At 53.9% G+C, this 24,389-nt stretch overlaps 1 protein-coding gene across 5 annotated transcripts in view; it reads right to left on the bottom strand.

The window, feature by feature from the left end:
* Window positions 1-2,615: 2,615 nt before the first annotated feature.
* LOC117677798 (leucine-rich repeat and fibronectin type III domain-containing protein 1-like protein) overlaps window positions 2,616-24,389 on the bottom strand; it is a 37,733-nt gene continuing 15,959 nt past the window's right edge. For 2 of the 5 annotated variants that reach the window (XM_087876246.1, XM_087876247.1), the window contains 4 exons: window positions 10,993-12,400; window positions 6,178-6,776; window positions 4,686-4,806; window positions 2,616-2,882 (listed from right to left, as the gene is read on the bottom strand). In XM_087876246.1, the coding sequence (XP_087732372.1) occupies window positions 4,739-4,806; window positions 6,178-6,776; window positions 10,993-12,380 (2,055 nt within the window). In that variant the 5' untranslated portion in view covers window positions 12,381-12,400 and the 3' untranslated portion in view covers window positions 2,616-2,882; window positions 4,686-4,738. Of the gene's footprint in view, window positions 2,883-4,685; window positions 4,807-6,177; window positions 6,777-10,992; window positions 12,401-19,313; window positions 19,528-19,739; window positions 20,063-24,389 lie in introns of those variants that run through there. The other 3 variants (XM_034438241.3, XM_060693759.2, XM_060693760.2) reach the window with 3 other exon arrangements.

Here is a 24,389-nt window from a genome sequence, read left to right as displayed (position 1 = left end):
GAAGTTGTGGGTGCTCCATCACTGGAGGCTTTTAAGAAGAGATTGGACAGCCACTTGTCTGAAATGGTATATAGGTTCTCCTGCTCGAGCTGGGGGCTGGACTAGAAGACCTCCGAGGTCCCTTCCAACTCTGTGATTCTGTTTCTTCTCCTGCCCTCTAGCGCTAGGGAGAATAAATCTATGCCGTCTTCCCTGCTTCAACTACTGGAAGACGCTATCAGGTCTCTCCTAAACCTTCTCTTCGTTAGGCAAAACATGGCCTAGTTCCAACAGAAAAGAATATTTATAGCTCAGGGTAGAAATGAGGGGTCCTTGGTGGTCTCTGAGCTTGGTGGTTTTCTTACATTTCATGGCCAAACTAGGTAACATCAGCAGTGCCCTGACAACCAAGCTCAGAGTGCACTGATGATGTTACCTAGCTTGGTCATGAAATGTCTGCAAAAAACCACCAAGCTCAGAGACCACCAAGGACCCCACATACCGAGTTCCCTTAGATGTTCATCGTTGCTCTTCTTGCACCTTTTCTAGAGCCTCGGCATCTGCAGCTCAGTAACACAAATCCCTCCGCAGGCAGATTTGGCAGCTCGACCAGAGCGGGGTCCCCGGGAGAGGTTTTAGGCCCTGGCAAACTGCCCCCTGGCAGAGACAGGCGTTTCCCGAGGGGATCCCGAGGCGGCTTGATTTCCTGTGATCCGTTGTCATCGGAAGGACACGGCTTCCCTGTTTTATCCCAAAGTCCCTTCCTCCCCTGCAGCAAAGGGCTCTAGGATTTAGTACCGGGGCCGCCCTTGAAGGCTGTTCAAGAACTCTGGCCTTTGCAAACTGCAGCAGCTCCACGATCTGAGCCCCTTGGCTGCAAAAGGCCAGAACTTTGAATCTCTGAAGCCGCCATTAAAGCCTTTGTGGTCCTGGCGAAAAAGAAAACGGAAACATCAACGCCGAGGGTAATATTCATAAAAGAGGAAAAGGACGGAAGGACATGCAAATAACAGCCAAGAGGCCTGTATTAACAGGGGAGCCGGACCGAAAAGCAGACCGAGCATTATTGTTATTCACCGAGGCTTAAGAACCTCGGCGGCTGCTGACAAAATAGGATCCCTGGGATCTGACCTGCTTTCCCGAAGCCCTGGGAGAGGGCCAGGCGATCTCTCGGGAGGAGGAATCCATCTGCAGGAGCCTGGTTGAGTTCTCAGCCCAAATTCATGAACTGATAAATTCATAAAACCCTCATTAAGTGGGGAACTGCCCAGAGTGGTGGCTTCTGCTCTTGGACGTGGTCTTCTGGAGCTTTGAGGCCTCATCCTGAGAAGAAGCAACATCTGGTCCCCCAAATTTCCAGCCCTGCCTCCCTCTAGGGCCCCTCCCTCCCGAGGCCTCACCCCGACATCTGCAGCTGTTCCTAAACAACTTTCCAGCAACACAGCTGCTTTTCGGCTCCCTCTGACGTCTCCGGGGGGAAGCTGGGCTGGCTGGCTGCCATCACGAAGAGGAGGGGATTGCCAAGACCGTTTTTTTAATGGTTGTTTTTCTCGCCAATTGCTTTGAGTTTCTTTGGGGCACCGGGTGGCCCTCCTCGCCTCCACGCCCGAGAAAAAAAATGAAACCTGTACATTTTAGCAGGCAACAACCCTCCAAGCAGACCTTTGCCCTGGAAAAGCCACAGCAGCCCAGTTGGGAGGGCACACGCATTCCCTTAGGGCGGTGCCAACGGACTGGCCTTCTGGAAGCGGGTTCTGCGCCCTGCCCTCTGCCTTTGGGGGTGGACCCTCTGGAACAATCCATTCTGAACCCACCGGTCGCTGGACACAAAATGGACCCAGAACTGTGCCAGGTGCTTCACTCCCCTGCCAGGCAATCCCAGTCAACAAACACCCCTAAGAGCAGAAAAGGCCACCATTGTCCAGCCAGATGATTTTTAAAGCATCTCAATTTAGAAAGGGGGGGGGGCAGTGGGGCTGTTTTCCCTTGGTCTGGGGGCCTTCCTCTCTCCCCCCCACAACTGCCGCAGCCACAGAGGTCTGCTGCATGAAGGGAACTCCCACCTACCCATTCTCTGGAAAGTGTGGGTTAAAGATGATCCCCCCTTCTGCTATGCTGGACTTTGAAATACAGGCAGTTCTCAATTTACGACCATAATTCAGCCTGTCATGCTGGTTGCTAAGCAGATCACCGTGTGACCCCAATCCAATTTTACGACCTTTCTTGTCAAGCAATCCATTCTCTGCAAAGGGCAGGTTTTTTTGCAGGAAAACCACAATTAAACATTGATTTCTGGCAAAAAAAAAAAATCATAAATTGTGGTCACAAGACTGAGGGATGCTACAAATGGCCGTAAATTGGGCCGGATGCTGAGTGCCCCAGTCATGTGACGGCTGGGGGGCTCATCAGAATTTTGAATCTGGGGTGTGAGTAGCTCTGTTGTAAGTCTGTAGATTCGCTAACTGACCGGCCGTAAGTCGAGGAGTACGTGGTTTGCTTTTATTTTGGGGGCAACAGCCCTTGAGCTGAGCAAGGAAACGACCATCAGGGCTTCACCATTTTTCCAAGAAGATTTTCTTTCCATTTTCTGCCCCCCGCCCTCCATACCTGCCGAAAGAAACCAGGCGCCCACATCCTTCTCTGGGAAGAAACCGTCCTCCGTTTTCACCTCCGTTTATTAGAAAATTCCAGGTGTGGCTTAGAAAAACAAAAGGACTTTGTAGAAAACGGGCCCTGAAGAGAGTCCAGTAGAAAGATGCCCGTAAGGCTGAGGTGAGACCCCAGAGCCTCTCCACACCCCCCAGAAGAGGCAAGTGAGCTGGGGGGGCCGCCCGGGTCTCCTGCGGGGGCTGTGGCACCCTGTGGTGGGACAGTCGAGGAATGGCGCCAACTCCGGATTCAGCCTGCAAGAGAGACCAGCAGAATTTGGCTTCCTTGCAAGCTCTGAGTGCCTGGAACACAGACCGAGTTCACCTAGCACACCGCATCATGGTTTAACTGTGGCTTATGGAATAAACTATCATTGTTAGCTAGGTTTGCACAAGGTGGTGTTGCAATCTGGGACTTTTGGGGGCTCCTATCTGAATTCTGCATATGGATGTTGTGTGGCAGTGGAAGCCGGGGAGGGGGCAGGAACACAGTCGATTGTGTTGGGGAAGACCCCCTGCTCTGTCCCACTGTAGCCCCATTTGGGCTGAGCCCACCCACAACCCAAGAGCCTTGGTAGTACAGTGGACTAAAGCACTGTTATTAGCATCTGCTGCTTGCAATTACTGTAAGTTCGAATCTCCCCAGGCTCAAGGTTGACTCAGCCTTCCATCCTTTCTAAGGTAGGTAAATTGAGGACCCAGTTTGTGGGGGCAATAAGCTGACTTTGTATAAATATACAAAAGGATGAAGGCTATTGCTGAGCACATTGTAAGCCGCCCTGAGTCTCCGGAGAAGGGCGGCATATGAATTAAAGCAAAAAAAACCCCAAACCCTCCACCATTCAAGGACGGAACTGGGAACAAGTCTGTAGTCCTTATTGGCATTAAAGAACAAAATAAACTTAGAAATTTTGTGTTTCCTGACCCCAAAGCCATGGGGGCAATTTTTTCCCCTCCTGTTACAGATAGTCCTTGACTTATGGCCACAATTCAGCCTCAAACTTCCATGGCTAAACCAGGCAGTTGTTAAGTGAGTTTTGCCTCATTTTATGACCTTTTTCTTAGCACACCTATTAAGAAAATCCCTGCCGTTAAAGGAATCCTGCGGCCGTTAAGCAAATCTGGCTTTCCCCATTGACTTTGCTCGTCAGAAGCCAGCTGGGAAGGTTGCAAATGGAGATCACGTGACCGTCATAAATACGAGTCAGTTGCCAAGCCCCTGAATTTTAATCACGTGACCACGGGGAGGCTGCAACAGTCGTAAGTGTGAAACCAGGTTTTTCAGTGTCATAGTAACTCTGAACGGTCACTAAACCACTGGTTGTAAGTCAAGGACTCTCATAGTAAGTTTCCTCTGCTGTTGGGTTCTGTTTTGGCTGACCGAAACGCCCGAGTCTTGGGGTGTAAAATTCAGCAGACATAAGCAATGCCCCCCTCCCCCAACACCACCCACAGCTCGAAGCTGGTCTCCACTCAGCAGCTGCACACACAAACTTTCTGCATGCCCCTCCCCCCAAATCAAATCAAGAAGCAATGGATGGAAACTAATCAAGGAGAGAAGCAACCTAGAATTAAAGAGAAACTTCCTAATGGTGAGAACAGCAGAAATCACGGGGGCGCCATCACTGGAGATTGTTAAGAAGAGACTTTAGTAGGTTCTCCTGCTTGAGCAGGGGGCTGGACTAGAAGACCTCCAAGGTCCCTTCCAGCTCTATTCTATTCTAAACGCCACCGGTGTCTATTCACAACCGTCGTAAGGAGGAACCGTCTCTCCGAGTGAGCCAAGTCTTCCTATTTTGAGTGTGTTCATTTTTCTTTTTTAAAAAAATCTTGAAGGATCCATGCACCTAAAGCCATTTCTCATGGCAGCCCCCAAGAATGGCAAAGTAGAAACAGTGGGGCCCTGGGTGAAATGACAGAGAAATCAGCTGCCCCACATCTGGCTGGAGTGCAAAGCACAGCAGATGAGTGGACAGCCGCCTTCTTCAAATGTGCAGCCCCCCCTCCTGCGTTGGACCCATAATTTCTGGCAATGGGGGGGGCAGAGAGAGCTCCTACCTGGGGGCTCAGGTCGGGTTGTGGCTCGTTCTTCAATGGCCGATTGCCAGGGCTCAGATCTTGACACCGGTCCAGTCATTGGCGTTCCTCCTCTCCTCGGTTGGAAGCGTTAAGGGGGGGTCTGCACGAAGCAAGGGGGGGAAGGAAAGAGGCAGAGTGGGGGAGGGTCGACAGGAGGTAAGCAGTGTAGCAAAGGAAGGAAATCCCCCTGCCTCAATTGCAGTGTTTTTCAATCTTGGCCCCTTTAAAACATGTGGACTTCAACTCCCAGAATTCCCCAGCCAGCTTTGCTGGAGAGGAAACAGCTTTGCAGGCTGGGGAATTCTGGGAGTTGAAGTTCACATTTCTTAAAGGGGCCAAAGTAGGAAAACACTGCTCTGGAAGGACCCCTACTCCTTTCTCATGAGCCAATTCACCTAATACTTGAGATATTTTTCTCTCGGCACCTCCAGATAGGAGCCCACAAGCCCTGGGGCCAAGATTTGGGCAGGGCCTTCTGGTTGCTGACCTAAAGTTGCTGGTTGCTGCAGGGAGGAAGGATTCTACCCCTGGCTGTTGAAGGCAACTAACCGCAAATCTGAACACGTCTCTCTCTGTTCATCCAACCTTTGGCCCCACAGCCACACACGGCCTATCCTCCCTCCGCAGGCAGTCCTCAACCTACAACCACAACTGAGCCCCAAACATCTGTTGTTCAGCGAGACCGTGGCTCGTTTCGCCCCATTTTGCGACCTTCCTGGCCCCAGTTGTTAAGTGGCTTCTCCACTGACTTTGCTTGGCAGAAGATGGCAAAAGGGAATCACGTGGCCCCGAGGACACTGCAACCGTCGTAAGTATGAACCAGTTGCCAAATGTCTGAATCCAGATCACGTGATGGTGCAGTGCTTAGAATGCAGTATTGCAGACTAATTCTGCTGACTGCCAGGGGTTCAATCCTGACTGGCTCAAGACTGACTCAGCCTTCTGTCCTTCCAAGGTCGGTAAATTGTTGGGGGCAAAAGGCTGATTCTGTAAACTGCTCAGAGAGGGCTGGAAAGCACTGTGAAGCAGTCTATAAGTCTAAGGGATATTGCTCTTCCTTCCTTCCTTCCTCCCTCCCTCCCTCCGTCCCTGCCTGCCTGCCTGCCATCCAGCCATGGTGCACCGTGCTTAGGATGCAGTATTCCAAGCTAATTCTGCTCACTGCCAGGAGTTTGATCATGACAGGCTCAGGGTTGACTCAGCCTTCCATCCTTCCAAGGTGGGTAAAATAAGGACCCAGATTGTTGGGGGCAAAAGGCTGATTCTGTAAACCGCTGAGAGGGCTGGAAAGCACTGTGAAGCGGTATATAAGTCTAAGGGATATTGCTATCATGGGGATGCTGAAACGGTTATATGAAAAATGGTCATAGGTCAACTTTTTTCAGTGCCGTTGTGAGTTAAAACGGTCACTAAATGAACTGTCGTAAATTGAGGATTAGCCGTATTTCAGGAGCAGCCTCTTTCACTTTACCTTCCTCTTCTGCTCTGGAGGCCTCGGGGCATCCATGGTGGCGGTCGAGACTCATCCGGGACCACCTCCTCCTCCTCCGGGGGGACGAGACCTCCTCCTCTGGCCCTTTCTCGGAGGAAAGGGGCCGTGCGCCTTTCTCACAGTCCTTGCTTAGCGCCACCAGGCCACGGTCCCTCCTGGTCCGGCCGCTGTCTGCCTCCCACCCCTCGTGTCTGGAGGCCGAGCAGGGCAGCCCGGTGGGGGGCTGAGGCGGGTGGCTGCCGTTGGTCTGGGAGTAGACGTTGCTGACTTTGGTCTTCTTCGGCTCCTCTTGGCCGCTGTAGACCTTGTACCGGATCATGAGGATGATGATGAAGACCAGCACCGAGGCCACGATGATGCCCCCCACGATGATGATCATGGTGCCCCCCAGGAACTGGGTGTGGAGCGAGTGGCACTGCAGGCCGTCCCGCAGGGTGCTGAACTGCAGGCAGCCCAGGCTCTGGGTGACCGTCAGCGAGGTCACCCCGTCGTTGTACACGGCCAAGACGCAGAGGTGGTAGTCCCGCCCGGCGGCCAGGTCCTTCATCAAGAAGCCCTTGCTCGTGGGAGGGATCATTCTGGGGGGAGAAAGAGAGAATCATAAGAGTCGGAAGGAGCCTCGGAGGTCATTTAGTCCACCCCCCTGCTCAAGCAGGAGGCCCTATACCAGGAGAGGCCAACTTTGGAACTTTGTGGACTTCAACTCCTAACCGTAACGCTGTCCTATACCATCCGGGACAAATGCCTATCCTATTTCTTCTTGAAGACCTCCAGGGATGGAGCACCCATAACCTCTGGAGGGGAAGCCATTCCACAAATGAGGTTATGAGCAAAGCTAGCTGGGGAACTCTGGGAGTTGAAGTCCACAAGTCTTAAAGCTCCCAAGGCTGGAGCCCCTAATCCTATACCGTCCGGGACTTATAGCTGCCCAATCTCTTCTTGAAGACCTCCAGTTGATGCAGCACCCACAGCTTCTGGAGGGAAGCTGTTCCACAATTGAGGTTGTGAGCTCTGCCTTCCGCAAGGTAGATAGATCACCAGCCCTGGAGAACAGCAGCCTGTCTGGAGGAGGTCTGGGCTCCCCTGGCTTCCTAGGGGCTGGAGCATCTTCAGTGCACCTTGGCCCTCAAGTCCCCTCCGCTCCCCTAAGGCCAGATCGAGACATCCAAGCAGCTGCCCCCCCCTCCCCACAAAGACCGGGGCGCTTCAGCCCCCTCCCAGCCCCCCTCCTTTCATGTTCGCTTCCATCCGCCTGGGGGTCCCCAGAGTCCATCCGGTGGCTCTATTCCGCTCACGTCCCCAACAGGGCCAGGTCTCCAGTCTTGTGACTCCGGCTTCCCGTGGCTGCGACATGATTCCCACCATCTCGGACTTCAAAGGCCGGGAGAAACTGTGCTAAGAGGCTTTCAGGCCGATCAGAAGCTCGGCCGCTTAAATGTCAACAAACTCGCAGGGGGCTCCTGTCTAATGACGAGCCCCTCTTCGTGCGGCACAAAGCAGAGCGGGGCAGCTCCGCCAGGGAGGCCGGGCCCTGCAGCCTTCCCAGCCTCCTTCAAGCTGGAAGGTGGGTTTGCAAGGCAGCAGCCGAGCTGAGCGGGTGAAGGGCCAGCCCAGACGAGGGGAATGGATCCAGGGGGCACCACCATCCAGCCTCCAGGGCCAAAGCCCCCACTGGCTGAAGGTCCCAGGGCATCCCCGGGGGGAGGACGGAAACCCCGCTCTCTCTTGCAGGTGGGGAGATGCCCTCACTTTGCAACAGGAGGGAAATTTTGGGGGCTGTGAGACAATCCAGCCCAGTGGAGGCAACAGGTAGAATACAGGCGGTCCTTGACTTACAACAGTTCAGTTAGTGGCCGTTCGAAGTTGCAACGGCACTGAAAAAAGCGACCTGGGACCCTTTTTCACACTTACGACCATTGCAGTCCCGTGATCCAAATCCAGAGGTTTGGCAACTGGCATGTACTTATGACAGTTGCAGGGTCCCTCCCGGGGTCATGTGATCCCCCTTTTGTGACCTGACAAGCAAAGTCAGTGGGGAAGCCAGATTCACTTAACAACTGCAGTGATTCTCTTAACAATGGAGGGAAGAAAGGTCATAAAATGGGACAAAACCCAACTTAACAAGTCTCCCTTATCAACGTACCTTTTGGGCTCAATTGTGGTCGTAAGTCGAGGACTATCTGTGTAGAACAGCCTTGGCTTGGTTTGAGACTCAGAAAGAGAAAACGCCTCTCTTGGTTTGTGGGGGACCCTGTCCTTCACCCCCCCACCCCCTCCCACCCCCACCCCCCAACTCTGCCCCCAAAGCAGCTCTTCCTGAGCAAGGCAGCCCAGGAGCCTCAGAAACCCCTCCCGGCATCTGCCCCACCCCCGTTTCAAAGCAGGGCAGCCCCCACCCCCACCCCAGGCACAGTCTTTGCGGAGGCTTCGCAGAGCTACCTGACCAGCATGCCAGCTCTTCCGCCTGCATTCCCCCCATCCGGAAAATGAGCCCTGCATGTTAACATGCCCCCCCCTTTGTCCTTGAGCCCCCCTCCTCTCCTCTCCTCCTCAGGCAGGGCCAGTGCAGATGGCGTGGGCAGCCGAAAGGGCCCCCAAGAGAAACCCCTCACCCAGGATCCCAGAATCCTCTCTTGCCGGCCCTTCACCTATTTCGGGAGGGGCCCCTCCCCCTCCATCCTTGGTGACATTTCAAGGAGCCCGAAGGTGGGGCTGGCGGTTGGGGGGGTTGATGGGAAGCTGAGCCTCTTGGATCAATAGATGCTGGGCCCAGGCGGGATTCAAAAAGCTCTCCTGCCTGCAGGGCCGGCCCCCTCCCCACGTTCCCCCCTCCCCGCCCCCAGCTGACTCACAACAGGCAGCAGGGAGTTCACCCTCCCCTGCCCCCCCCCACTCACGCTGGCTCTCACGCAGGCAGAGGCACACACCACACACACACACACACACACACACACACACACGGCTGCTGAAATCCAGTTCTGCATCCTAAGTAGGTCACCCCACATTCGGCAGCAGGCAATGGATGCTGGGCCCACTGCCAGAGGATTGGGGGGGGGGTCCCAGAAGACCCTCCCCCCCCAGAGAGCTTCCCCATCTCAGCAATGCAGCAGGGGGAAGGGGAGAGGCTGGGCTACCAGGGAGGGGCAGAGAGGAGCCCCCCCCTTCTTGCAATGCCAACCCCTCCCCCCAGTAGGGCCTTTGCTGCCCCCATCGGCTGGTCCCGCCCCATGGTCACGTGATCAGAATTCCAAAGCTTAGCAACTGACTCACGTTTATGACGGTCGCCATGTCCCGGGGTAAAGCGATCCCCTTTTGCGACTGTAACAAGTATAGTGATCCACTTAACAACCGTGGCGAGGAAAGTTGTAAACTGGGGCAAAACTCGCTTAAGAACTAAGCAACGGATATTTTAGGCTCAATTGAGGACTACCTGCACCCAAGGACTGGGAGAGGATGATGGGCTCCCAGTCCCATAGGCCCCCTCCCTCAGCCCCGTGGCTAAAAGAGGGAGACCCCAACCCGTATTGGATGGGAGGCGAGGGTAGTTGTGGTCCGGGCAGGGAAAGTGGGCCCTATCAATGCACAAGGTTACGGGATGGGAGTGTTGTGGGGAGCTCCAGAAGGCCCCCTCAGACTCTGGGTTCGAGACATGAACCTTCCCAATGGAAGCAAATTGCAGGGAATTCCAGCTGGGAACTGGGAACTCCTAACCGCCTTGAATTCAATTTCATACAAATTTTATCCCTTCAACGTAGCAGCTGGAAGTTCTCCAGAAAGGAGAAAAGCCAGGAGCCACCCCAGCCAGGAGCAATCCTGTTCAGGAGGTGGAATCTGATCGGGCTGCTTGGGAAACGGCAGGGAGCCTGCAAATCTCTCAAAAATGCTGGATTCCCAGGCATGTTTACTCAGCACCTTAGAAAGGAAAGAAAACAACATTTTGCATCCTGTTAAACCCTCCCCCCCCCCATGCCAGCTGCCCCCTCCCCAGCATTCCACGAGAAGAGGAAGCTGGTGCCACAGCCAAGATTTTTTATACCTATAAAAATTCCCATGCAAATCTATTCCCTTTCTTTTGCATTCATTATCCTGCCTTTGGAGGGGGGAAAAACCCCGTTTGCAGGTTGGGAGGCTCGGATTTGCTTCTCAAGAAAGAGGGCAGAGCTGAAAAGGAGCCGAGCGTTGGCACACGGACGTCCCGCAGGCTCCTCTGGGATTCTCCCAACATTTCACTGTCAAGTCTGCATTCCTAACCAGGCAGGGAAGAAACTGACCTTCAAGAAGGAAAGGAAAGAATCGGAAAGGCTGGAGAAATATTCAGCCAGGCGCCCAGCAACAGACTTTAGCCCTCTCTGAGGCGCTCGGGTTCTGCAGATGGGCCCCTCCGAGCTGGCCTGGAGGACTGGAAGCCCATCATCCTCTCCCAGTCCTCAGAGAGCAAGTTATAATTTCATTTTTAAGGTGTGCCAGAGTGCTCACAGTAAAAAAACGACAACGAAGGCTATGCGATGCTGTAATATCTATCCCGCAACATATTATGGTGATTTTATTATGGTTTATCAGGCCAATGGTTGTCCAAGCGCTTCTTAAAAGCCTCCAGTGTTGGGAGCACCCACAACCTCTGGAGGCATGTTGTCGTCCATCCGGTCACTAGGAGCTGACCTTGCCGTTCCTGCCCCCAATTTGTGCGGGAAAGTCACTCCCAGCCCTGGAGGGGCTTCCCGGCACTTACTAACCCCTAGTGATGTGGCCCCACCCCCAGGACTCCTAAGCGCCGCCACGGATGACCCAGCTCACCTGTACACCAGGGTGTCATCCGAGGAGCTGTTGTACTGGATCTGGTACATGCGGATGCCAGGGATGTGCCACTGGGGGTACCAGCGGATGAGGACAGAGGAGGAGGAGATTTCTGAGGCCACCACGCCCTTGTCCTGAGAGGCGCCCGTGTCGTTGGCGCCCAGAGGCAGGGTGGCCATGGCTGAGGTGAGGATGTCTGAAGGCCCCACGGCCTCGGGCACCTTGGGGGTGGTGCTGTTGGAGAGCAGCGGCAGCAGGTTGACCAACAGCTCCACGGAGGTGGTGGCTTCTCCGGCGGCATTGGAGGCAATGCAGGTGAAGACCCCGCTGTCCTGGATAGCCGCGATCAGGATCTCCAGGGTGCCGTTGTCGTAGGAGACGGTCCGCGAAGTGTTGGCCACTACTTTGCCCTCGGGGGAGACCCAGTGGATGGAGGGCTCTGGGTCCCCCACTCCGCGGCAGCGGAGGACCGCCCCCTCGCCCTCCATGACCGCCAAGCGGCCCGTGTGCCGGGTGATGACCGGCGGCTCGCAAATGAACTCCTCCTCGGGGATGGTCCAGAAGTACTTGCCCAGCAGGTCGGGGGGCGAGGCGCAGGTCTCCAGGTCGTCCTCCCTGGCCAGCCGGCGCAGCCAGAGAAGCTCGCAGTTGCAGTGCAGGGGGTTCCCCCCCAGGCTGAGCACCAGGGAGGAGGGAGGGGAGCCCTTGGACTTGGCGTAGACCGGGATGCGGAGGAAGAGCGGGTCCGGCGGGATCTTCTTTAGCTTGTTGGAGGTCATGTCCAGGCGGGCCAGCTTGAGCAGGTTGGTGAAGACGCCCTCGGGCACAAAGTCGATCAGGTTGTGGTCCAGGCTGAGGGAGTTGACGTTGTGCAGGCGGTGGACGGTGTCCCAGGGGACCCGCGCCAGGTTGTTGTAGGAGAGGTCCAAATCCTCCAGGGTGCTGGCAAAGTCGTCGAAGGCCACGGGGGAGATGTCCTGCAGCTGGTTGTTGCTGAGGATGAGATGGCGCAGGTTGGGCAGGCCCTTCAGCTGCTCGGCCCCGATCAGGAGCAGCCGGTTGTTGTCCAGGTGCAGCGCCCGCAGGCTGCGCAGGTCGGCGAGGGCGTAGGGCAGGATCTGGCTGATGGTGTTGCGCGAGAGGGTGAGGTGCACCAGGCTGGTCATGTTGGAGAAGTCCTTCCGGCGGATGACGGTGATGAAGTTGTCCGTCAGGCGCAGCTCCACCGTGCGCCGGTCGATCATGGTGGGCACGAAGAGGAGGCCGGTCCTGGTGCACAGGATGGCCAGCGAGGGAGAGAGGTTCTGGCACATGCAGCGCTTGGGACACACCTGAGCTCGGGCCAGGTGGGCCAGGACCACCAGAAGACACAGCAGGAGGCCCTCCATGGCGCTGGTCAGGAAGGGGGCTGCAAGGCAAAGATGGGCAGAGGTTAGGAGACGGCCTGGTCCATGGGCACCTCCAGAAGACCCCCGCCGGCTGAAGTCCAGGTCTCCACTGATGAAGCCTCCAGCTCAGGAGTCTCCAAACATGGCCACTTTAAGATTTGGACTTCAACTCCCAGAATTCCCCACTTCAAGACTTGTTGACTTCAGCTCTCAGAATTCATCAGCCAGCACAGCTGTTTCCTCTCCAGCACAGCTGGCTGGGGAGTTCTGGGAGTTGAAGTCCACACATCTTAAAGTGGCCAAGTTTGGAGAGTCCTGCTCCTCGCCTGGGTCCAATTCAGCAACTGAGTCTAATTTCCCCCCTTGTCTTCTTCCCCGAATTCACACACCCAAAAGCCGCCTGGCCAGAAACTGGGAAAGAACAGCTCCCCTCAGTTTGCCTGAACCCGCTGCTGACTCCCTTGCCACGTTCCTGAATTATGGAAAGTGGGGGGGAGGGATTTCATTCTTTCTGGACCATACACGGAGTTATAAGCCTTGGGGTGCCTTTTCCTCGCTTGAATCTGCCCCTGCTGAATCACAAATTGGATCAAGATTCACATTTATTGACGGTGCTTTTCATCGATTTTCCCCTCTCCATCCACCCCCAAAGCTCTGCAGGTTTCAGTGATGCTTTTCAGCCAAAGGATAAAAACCATCTTTGACAAGGTGGCCGAGAGCCCCGAGGTTCCTCGTGGCCTGTTCCTCGCTTGATGGGTCCTGTAACCTGGGTGCCGTTTCATCTAATGGTAAATTAACTCTGGAATGAAATTGCAGGGCCCCTCCTTTCGGCATCCGGGGGTCTTTTTTTAATTTAAATTTTACATTTTAATTTTAAGCAGCTAGAAAGTCCCAGAGCAGATCCATGCATTGCATTTCACTGAAGTCTCCGGCCTTTCTGGATTTTCTTAGCAGGGGCAACCGAGGTGGGCTAAGACCCCGCATCCAGAAGTAAAGCATCTGCTGCTTTTCAAATGTTATCATTTCATCAAAATAAAAAATAGAGAAATACAGGTAACGCTCAACCTACAATTGAGCCTAAAAATTCTGTTACTAAGCAAGACAGTTGTTAAGTGACCTTTCCCCCATTTTGACCTTTCTTGCCAGTTGTTAAGTGAATCACGGAAGCTGTTAAGTTAGTCACACGGTTGTTAAATGAACCTGGCTTCTCCATGGACTTTGCTTGCCAGAAGGTTGCAAAAGGGGATCACGTGACCCCGGGAGGCTGCAACTGTCATAAATATGAAGCACCTGAATTCTGATCATGTGACCATGGGGATGCTGCAGTCAGTAAGCAAACTGTTATAACTCAAGGACTTCCTGCATTGGGTTTCTCTGTTTCAAGGGAGGAAACTGGCAACTGGTTAGTTTTTTCCCCTTAGAGATATCTGTGCCCAGAGTTAGCCAGTTCCCTCATTTTGGAATAAGTAAGAATAACAGATGAACTGAAAGGGGCTCTGCCTTCAGAAAGCCATATTAGAAATAGCCCAAGGAGCTTGAAATAATCTCTCACCCCTCCTCCTCGATCAGGCAAGTTTGGGAATGATGGGGGATGTAGTCCCCTATCTGGAGGACAGAGAAGAATGCTGTAGTAGCCCACCATTCTTCCTTGGCGTAGAGGCTGTGGTTCCAGCGTTTATTATTTATATTATTATTATTATTATTATTATTATTATTATTATTATTATTATTATTATTATTTTGGGGGTGCCATCTCTCTTCACCCTGTAAATCAGATCTTGGCTGTTTTTCTCCTTGCACATGCAGGTCACCTGAAATGACCCAGGAAGGCAGAAGGAAAACAAATTACCATAAAGACAAAACCCAGCATGGCTGTAAGGCCAGCAAACGCCCAGCAAGGAGATGAATATTTCATGATCAAATACTTAGTGAGCAAACACGGGAGAGGAATGTCGTAAATATCTCTTATCAACTTAATTAATCTTAAATCTCCAAATAAAGCGATATTGATTTCTCTTTTTCCAAAAGATTAAGCCCCCCCAAATCCATAACCAAGAAAGGGAATCAGAAGGGCGTTTAGTGGATTCTTCCCCCTGTGACCCCCCTCCCCTCCTTTTCTTCCCTGCCACTCCTAGGCATCGCGGGAGAAATCCTGGGGAGGGAGAATAGGTGGAGCGGAAGTTCCCCAGGACAGACCCCTGGGGCTCTTCTCCGTCTCTCTGCCTGGCGCCAGCCACTTTCTCTCTCTGCCATTTAAACAAGAACAGAGCCAGAAAAAAAGAGGACAGGAGGGGGGGGAGATGAGAGAAAGGTCTGAACTTGCTTGGAAAAAGCCCCCTCCAATCCGCCCCTCCCCCAGCTAATAAAACTCGAGATTTGACTATGCCAGAAGCCTCTAAGGACTCAAAGGCGAAGCGAAAACAGCTGGTAGAAATTCAGGTGTGTTTGGGCCTCTCTTGCGTCACTTCTCTTGGTAAAGCAATGGGGGGGGGGAGTCCCCAGTGTTAGCTAAGACCTCCCTCAGGTTGCCAAAAATTCCAGGCCAGGATAGCAAAACTGAGGAAAGGCCAACAGCTTGGAGAGACCCACACAGGGTACCCACTCCCCTGTTTAGACTTCCGCCCGCCAGCATGGACGTTTATCAGAATGCAATTCATATTTTCCTTTGTAACGACACTGCAACCTTCACTGACAGCGGAGAAGGCAAGGAGGCCGGTTCTCCGTGCCAAAAAATGAAAGCCCTAAAAACAAACAAGGTTTGACCCGTCATCAGAAAGGAGGCAACGTGTCCAACGAGAGATTTCCGTGGGTTGTCAGCATCCGCACCCAAAGTGGTGGCCTGTTCCACGGGCACTTCCAGAAGACCAGAAAGGGAGAAAGGGACCCTGCAGGTTTCGACTCATGAATCCTCCAGCTCAGGGGTCTCCAAATTTGGGCACTTTTAAGATTTATGAACTTCAACTCCCAGAATTCCCCACTTTAAGACTCATGGACTTCAGCTCCCAGAATTCCCCAGCCAGCTAGAAGACCTGCAAGGTCCTTTCCCACTCTGTTATTCTGTTAAGCTTTGCTGGCTGGGGAATTCTGGGAGTTGAAGTTCACAGGTCTTAAAGTTGCCAAGCTTGGACACCCCTGATTTAGGGCTTAAGAGGAGCTGGGCAGCGACGTCCCTCAGCCTTCTCCAACAGCTAATGACGGCTACAAATTAGAACAACTGCAGTAAGGATATTAACTAATCAGGTCATTTATAGTGGCTTATTGTCTATAGATTTCAGTCTCTTATTAAATATTTCAGCGTTTGGGCACATTGTCAAAACTCAATATGGATCCGAGGGTAAGTTTTAATGGGGAGAATGGTGTCAATTAGAAACCTTATCCGTAATTCTGAGCTGTGGCAGCCGGCTTTGAAATATGCAGTTCCAGAAGAAAAATAGAAAGGCCCCTCTACAAATTAAATTAGCAATTAGCATTCTCGTTGCTGGAAATGGCAGATTAATCATTTTACAATTTGGCTGGTCAAATTGATGCTTCAAAGCTGAGCTCAGCTCGCTGTATCAATAAGCAATTTCTTTAAATGTTCAAACCGATTTGCGTGTTCTCAAATGGGAGAGCATTTCGGAACTGCAAGGTGTCCAAAAATCTCATTACAGGTAGTCCTTGACTTACAACACTTCATTTAGTGACCATTCAAGGTTACAGCGGCACTAAATAAAAGTGACTTATGCCCCTTTTTCACACCTATGACCGTTGCAGCCTCCCCATGGTCACATGATCAAAATTCAGACGCTTGGCAACTGGCATGTACCGTGTTTCCCCAAAAATAAGACCCGTCTTATATTTTTTTGAACCCTGAAATAAGCGCTTGGCCTTATCGCCATGCGCTCCAAAGCCTGATTGGATTTATTATCAGGGGATGATGCCTTATTTTGGGGAAAACAGGGTACTTATGACAGTTGCAGTGTCCCGGCCTTACGTGATCCCCTTTTTGCGACCTTCTGCCAAGCAAAGTCAACGGGGAAGCCAGATTCACTTAATGACCACGTTAACAATAACTACAGTGATTTACTTAACAATTATAGCAAGAAAGGTCGTAAAATGGGGAAAAACTCACATAGCAACTGTCTTGCTTAGCAACAGAAATTTTCCGCTCAGTTGTAGTTATAAATCAAGGACTTCCTGTATTGTTTTACGGGGAGAAAAAAAATTGCTAATCTATTCTAAACCACTTAAAAGATTTCAAGGAAACGTTCAGAACAGGCTGTTTCTCACCACTACACCGTCCTGCCCCTAGACTAAGGAAGCCAGGAAGGCCTTTGAGGAGGTGTCAAACACCTTTGCAGAGAAAACAGGAATCGGAAGCCTTTCTGGAATAAAGGAACTCAGAGGAGTTTGCAAACCCAGCCGTCCTTTGCCTGCCTTTTCAAGCTTCAGGGCCTCCCTTCTTTCGGAATTAACTTCTTCCACTTCTTATTTACACACAACTGAATCCTAGAACTAAGCTGCACTGCTCGAGCGTGGAATCCTGTGTAGCAATTTGTCACACTAATAGAGAAAGTGACATGGGGCTCCTAAGGAGCCTTAAATTGAAAGGAAAGGAAAAGCAAATTGTGGGAAAGGCAGAGGCGTGTGAGTTGGGATTTTTCACAACTCGTGCAAATATCTGGGGCAGGCAAACTTTCAGCAGCTCAGGGCAAGGGCAGCATTCAGAACAGAATAGAGTTGGAAAGGACCTCAGAGGTCTTCTAGTCCAACCCCCTGCCTAGGCAGGAAACCTTATACTATTCTGCACAAATGGCTGTCCAATCTCTTCTTGAAAACCTCCAGTGATGGAGCATTTACAACTTCTGGAGGCAAATCACTGGACTCATTAATTGTTCTGTCAGGAAATTTCTCCTTAGTTCTAGGTTGTTTCTCTCTTTGATAACGTATGAGAGAAACCAGACTATAAAAACTGCTTTGTTTTGTTCTTCTTGGGCTTTACGTTCATGCTGTCCATCTCCTTTGGGCTTTTCCATTTATTCCAGGGTCGCTTGGCCGAAGCCCAAAGACGGAGCTGCTCAGGGATCTATGCCGAACCTGCCCCAGCTTTGCCAAGTGACTTGCTTTAAAACCTCCGTGCTATGATGTAGAAGGGGGGTCTCCAAAGCTGGCAACTCAAAAGACCGCCAAACATTCAAAGGAATGTTTGTTGAGTAGTTTATATTTCTGTTCTATTAAATCAAAGGAGGTGTGGATGCAAGATTTCAAGATCAGCAGCTGAAAACCCCAGCAGCTTTCAGCAGGCGATGGTGCTAGTCCTCTAGGTGGGAGGAACTCCAGCTTCCATCATCCTTAGCCAGTCCACCTAAGAGCTAAGAAGGGAAGCCCGCTCAACAGCTGGAGAACCAGAAGCTGCCCAGCTGAGGATGCAGGCTGCAGAGGTGTAGAGCTAAGTCAAAGGGACATGAAATGCAGCCCCCACCCCAGTTCCCTGCTCTGAATCCAACTGGACACCCCCCCCCACAGTGCAGGGGAGAGGCCTGTGTTCCTGACTCCCCCTCAACTCATCCACCAGCTGCATGAATGTCAGAATAACACCAGCATCCAGGATCTGATGACTCGCATTAAAAGGAGGGGGCTGGGGGCAGTGATTCCCCCCCAGCCTTGAATTAATTGCACAATATTTCCAGCCCTCCCCAAAGATGAAACTTGGTTGTTCTGCTCCTTAGCCTCTAGAGCAGTTTCTCAATCTTGGAGATGTTGAGATGTGGACTTCAATTCCTAGAATTCCCCAACCAGTATAGCTGGGAGTTGAAGTCCACAAGGCTTAAAGTCACGAAGCCACCCCTCCCCTTTCTTACAAAAGTTTCTGAACAAAAAGAAAGAAAAGAAACCAAGATCATCTTTAACCTCAGAAACCCTGATGAAAGCACCCCTCAAAGCACAATTCGGAACCTTCTTCTTCGTCCCCACCCCCACCCCCACCCCACCCCAAAGAATCCAAAGCCTTTGATCTCCCTGGGGAAAAATAAACGGAGGGCCGGGAATTCCTGGACAAGCAGCCCAAGTCCCTGCATTTGTTCAAATCCAGCAGCTTTTTTTTCTTCTTCTCCCCATTGAAAAAAGTTCAGATTTGCGTTGCCCCAATTAATGCATACAGTCTGTCACTAATTTACATTATTTGCATGATGCATTAGGGTTGAAAGCCCCGGAATTGATTCCAAAGGCCCAGCCAAGCAAAGCAAGGCCAGGCCATGGGGGGGGGGGCGGGGGGGGCGGAAGACATTCAGGAATAGGGAGAGTTTGGAGTTCAGACAAGCAGACCTTCCCAGACACCCCTCCCCCACTGATTTGACTGTTGTTGGAAATGCGGATCCCCTTCCTGGCTCAGCCTCCTCCGTCCCCCCGTTTTTAAGAAAAACTCAATCCCGGCTTCCACCCCCAGCAAAGGGGGGCTGCTCCCCGGAGGCCTCCTGGAGAGCGCATCGCCCGGGCCCCGCCTGACTGGCAGACAGACAGACAGAGAGCGAGAGGGCGGGGGGGCTTCTGCTGGTCGCCTTTGTCCTCCTGGCTGAAGAGCTCGGGGGGGGGGCGGCGGAGGGGGCGTTGCGGCCCCCGAGGGACGAAGGCCGGGGAGAGGCGAGCCGAGCGAGACCCCGAGAATCCCGCATTCGCCGCCCTCCGTCTGTCCCGGAGCACGTGACCCCCCATCCCACCGAACGCCTCGCCTCGCCTCTCCCGCCCCCGCCCGGGAGCTGTCCAGCCAGGCCGCTGCGGAGGAGGCAGAGGCGCCGCGGCTGTTCCGCCGCAAGGGACCGGCGCTCTGCCTACGCTCAGAGGCACGGCCCAGCCCGCCAGCGCCCCTTGCACGGAGGCCGCCCTCTGCACGTGCTCGGGAGCCCCCCCGCCGCCCCCCCCAAGGCTTCCCCCGAGCCCGGTCCAGCAGCCGCTTACCTGCCTCCGCAGCCCCGCGCCGGTCCTCAGGCCCGCCCGCCGCCCAGCCGCCCCTCGGGCCGGCCCCCGCAGCCCAGCGGCCCGGGCGGGGAGCGCGGCGCGGCCATCGACGCCCAGCCAGGCGAGGCGCGGCAGCTGCAGCGGGCCGGGCTGCGAGGGGAGCCGGCGGGCAGCGGCTCGGGCGGAACCGAGAGGAGAACCGGCGGGCGGAGCCTCCCCGCGCGGAAAGCGGCCCCGAGGACGCAGCTGGCTCTCCGCTGCCGCCCCGCCCCGCCCACGCCCTCCCTCCCCGGCTGCGGCGGCGGCGGCGGCGGCAAAGTTCGCCCGGGAAGTGCCGGTGGCGCTGCCGGAGCTGGCGAGGCTCGCTCGCTTGAGCCGCCCGACGGCCCCCGAGGAAGAGGCAGCTGCAGGGGGACCCCGCCCCACCTTTCCAGGCAGCCCCCGGCCTCATCCAGCCGGACCCAGCGGCGGCGCCCTCTGAGCATGTGCAAAGGCCGACATCGCGGAGCCCCCCGCTAGGCGCCGGGGCCTGGTTGGGGGAGGGGCGGCCTCCCCCCCGCCCCCATGTCTGCGCGCCGGCTGACGGGGAGAAGGGGGGGCCGTCCAGCCCCGGCAGAGCCCGCTGGGACGGAGGAACTCTGCGCCCGGAGCCCCGAGGACGGAGCGGCGCTTCAGCCGCAGAAGCGATGCTGCAAAGGAGGAAGCAACGCTCAGCCTTAGTCCAGGTTTCAGGGCCGGCAGGCAAAGGCGGCGCTAATGGGGGGGGGGGGCAGGAATTAAATGCGACTTCTTTCCTCCCCCGTCTTTTTGCTCCGTGTTGGGCGAGCAGCCCTTCCCCAGGAGCGACTGTGGTGCTTTGTGGATTAAGGCCCTTTGAGAGAAGGGAACCTTCGCAGGCAAATGCGCGAATTGGAGATTAGACAAATAAATAGGAAAAATGCAGATGTAACACTAGGACTACCCTGTATATGACTCAGATTTAAGAGGGACGTTTCTTACACTCTCTTTTCACACACAATTCCCAGGCAGTTTGTTTAGTTTTCGACAGCACCGAAATCCCTGGAAATCCTTCGCACAAAGTCACCCTCCGCAGCCAACCTCCATCTATAATCCTGTGTCGTTACCCACTTAGCCCTCCGAGCGGTCAGGGACAAAAGCCAAAGTATTAAAAATTGGCAGGTCACAAATCTGGCAGGTCTGGGATCCCCCAAGTCGTGTTTCTTCCTGCAGGAACGATCCCAGGAGCTGCTCAGACTCTCCTCCTAATATTAAATGCCAACTTACCGGTAAGATTTCACACCTTAGGAAGTGCCCAAAATTAACCCTGTAAAAAAATTCACCATTTTTCCTTCGGGTGACACGTGTTGCAGATCGGCGTGTGGAGTGCACACCTGGGGAGGTTTGAGAGGAAGGGGAACTGAGGGGGCGCAGAAGCCCTTATACAGGTAGTCCTTGACTTACAACTGTTTGTTTAGTGACCAAAGTTATAACGGCACTGAAAAAAATGACATTACATTTTTCACACAACTGTTTCAGCCTCCCTGGGGTCACGTGATCAGAATCCAGGCGCTTGGCAACTGCTTCATATTTACGACGCTTGCAGCCTCCCAGGGTGACGTGACCCCCTTTTGTGACCTTCTGACAAGCAAAGTCAACAGGGAAGCCAGGCTCACTTAGCGACCGTGGCATTAAAAATCATGGTGATTCACTTTAACAACTGTGGCAAGAAAGGTGGGCAACGCTCACTTAAGAACCGTCTCACTTATCAACAGAAAGGTTGGGCTCAATTGTGGTCATAAATTGAGGACTACCTGTGCAGGAGCTCCAGAAAGCGGCCTCCAGAGTGTGGGGTTTTACAGCTGTGGGCTTCAACCGGAGCATCAGCATGGTGCCAAGTCAAGGATGGTCCCTCTGAGCATGTACGAAGTGCCTCGGCTTTGTTCTCCCTTGCAATTGGAGCACTGGGGGAGGGGGGGTGCAAAAGAAACCCACTACAGGAGGCATGGCCTCATTTTCTTAATGGCAGGCAGCAGGCAATTCCGCCCCTGGCTAGCCATCTCCTCCTCAGACACGCTCCATGCAGGATTATCCAGGTCCCTCAGAGCCGGTCAGCTTGCACCCCCGCCCAACACACACACACACACCCTCGCCCCGCAAAATCTCCTTCCCAGGCCAGCTTCCAATCTCTGTGCCCCAATTGCCTCTCTCCGCAGCCTGACTTATTAATCCCCCTCCTCTCTCCCCGATGCAGCTGCCGATATTAAATTGGGAGGGGGAGGAGGGTCCCTTTAGAACTTAGCAATTACTTCCCTGGCCAGAAGGGAGGAGGGGAGGGGGCCAGTGACAGCATTGCCCTCTGACTGGCATGTCCTGGCTATTCTTTATTTGCAGAAATGGACTCAGGAAGTCACAGGAAGAGCTTTGGGCCTTCTCTGTCTGCAGCGGTCTCTGCTCCCCATTTGCTAAAAGGGGGTTCTTCAGATTGGGGGCAGAGAGAGGGTGGGGGGGTAAGCAGATCCACAAGGAAACAGCCCCTCACCCCCACTGGCTCAGGCCTTTGGCTTTTCGTGATGCAAACCTTTTGGACAGGAATAGAGTGGTGGGCATTTTTTTTCTTCCTTCACCCCCATCCCCACCTGCCTTGCTATTTTCCCCCCAATTTACATGTGTGTGTGGGGGGGTGCATGCATCCCTGCACACCTTCACAGGTGTGTTGTTTCAGCCCTCCACAGCATTCACAGTTTGCCACGCAACCCCTGGAGAAAATTTCATTGTCCTCCCCTGGTCCGAGGCATCCCAAAAGAAACGGCAACTGGGTGCCCACCGCTGGGATCCCCCTTTCGGCCCTAAACGTGAAGCCAGAGCAAAGGAGGGTCAACCCGAGGGCTCACCTGCTGCCCAGGTGTCTGCCAGAGGGCAGAAGGCTTGCAGATGGCAGCCCCCTTGCCTGCTGCCTTCGTTGACAGACAGACCTAAAAATGCCTGAAGACGCCGGAGGCATTTTGAAGACGGGTCTGACGGGGGAGGGGGGGCGAGGCCTCCCCTCCACTCTAATAGCAGCACCCTCAATAGCAGCCAAATCTCAGTCTCTCTTATCTGGCTGCATCTCAAAGGGGGGGGCAACTGTCTGATCCCCCCCCCTTGAGAATTTCTCATTCCTGGACTTGGAGCTATGCAGAGGGGACCCCCAGATCTGGGTCTCTCTCAAGCCCCTTAGAGGGATTGGAGGCAAGGAGAGACTCTGGGGTGGAAGCTGCTTCTTCCACCTGCCTTTCCTTCTGGGGAGGGGGCACCAGGGCCGCAGCCCCAGCCGAGGAGCTTTTAGCCTTGTGCTTCTGGCTGTGTAATTGGATTTTAATAGACTTCAGCGAAGCTGATGAAAACTAATAAGCACCCAAATTCCTCGGAAATACAGCCAAAGGGCACCATTTCGGATGCTGGCAGTGGTGGGGGAGGCAGGGAAGGGAGGGGGCTGGTTTTGACACTGGAATCTGGGGTCAGGGGGCTTGTTTGTGGGGCACAGCCCCTGGCTGTAGGTTTGGGGGGGAAGAATGAGCGTTTGCCCACCCCCACCCCATGATAGGCTGGTGCCAGGAGCCTCGGATGCCACCCATCAGGTGCCGCTTCCCTGCCATCTCTAATCCCTGCTGCCCACCCACCCACCTACCTCAGCTGATGCGTCAGAGGCGGCCCCTTCCCCCTGCATTCCTATCAAGGAGAAGCTGCGGCCAGCTTAATCGCCTGCCCCCCCCCTTTTCAGAGGAGACCACAGACTCATTTGTATTCATTCATTCCATTTCCATGTTTTAAAAACAGCGCTTAAAGCAAAAGTGTCACGGAAAGGCAGAAAAATCAATGAAGGTGAAAGCGACACACAGAAGGAACCAGAAAGGAAAAGCAGCCATGGACTAGACAGGCCCCCCTCCCGCCCCCTCCCCCCTTATGCTCAGGTGAGACCCTCCTTTGAGCCTTGCAAGATGGCTCAGCTCTCATTGGGGGTCATGAGAATTCATTTTTAAAAGAGGAGGGAAGCAGCTCCCTGATTTGGGGGGGGGGCAGTCCTCTAGATGCAACGCTGGTCAGATGCCGCTAAAGGAGGCAAGCAGAAGGAAAGCCACCATGGCCATTTGGGAAGCCAGGTTCCCACGACAGGCTAACTCTCCCGTGAGATTCTCTCGGTCTTCGTGTCGTGTGAAGCCAGCTTGACAAAAGTTGATAAACCACAGTTAGGCAAATCATAATTTATCTGAAGACAACCTGTGACGGTGCGGAACAAGAAACGGGAGCTTCGCTCAGCCCCACATGGGAGCACCTCCTGTTCTGCTGTTTTAACTCCTGGGGCTCCAACGACCCCGGGGGGGGGGATTTCAGGCAACCAGCTGATGGAGGCTGAGGAAGGCCACCATCCCACCCCCTCCTTTCTCCCCATCACCGCCTACACGTGTTCTGTCTCTTTACATTCCAGCCGATCCCGTCAGGCCAAACCCTACTAATTCTTTATTTTTAAAAATTTTGGCAGGCACATTTACATATAAATTGAATTCTGCACCTCCCAGGAAATCCCCCTCTCGGCAGCCGTGGACCTACCCCCCCTCCGCCCCCACACTTGTCAAAACGGAGAGAAGAGGCAGCAGCCTTGTTAACAGCAGCAGCCCCCAAATGGGGGATGTTTGGGGCTGGCAGGCAGGTGAGGCACCCCAAACGCCCCCCCCAAGGAAGCCCAGCCTGCCATATCCAGGGGCTCCTCTGCAGACCTCAGAAGGGACGTCGGGGATCTTTGGGGTCCCAGATCCCCCCGGCTGCCCCTTCCTGGCACAGAGCTACAGACCCCACCAGCTGAAAGGAATGGAAGAGTCTCCCATCAGGCTTAGATTCCTGGGAGAATTGTGTGAACTTGACCCACCTGGCAAAGGGACTCCCACCCCAAAAAGGTTCCAAATTTATGACAGTTCCGAAGTTACGACACCCAGCTCTTCCCTCTCCCCCCTCAGTCATGTGGGTGCATTCATGGCCGTCAGCAAGGGCCCCCTGGTCACGTGACCACAATACACATTTTTGGCAAAAACTAGCATTTAC

The sequence above is a fragment of the Pantherophis guttatus genome, chromosome 10, assembly GCF_059756535.1.
Source record: "Pantherophis guttatus breed Tessera chromosome 10, ASM5975653v1, whole genome shotgun sequence".
NCBI lineage: Eukaryota > Metazoa > Chordata > Lepidosauria > Squamata > Colubridae > Pantherophis > Pantherophis guttatus.
This window is presented reverse-complemented; position numbering and strand designations above follow the sequence as displayed.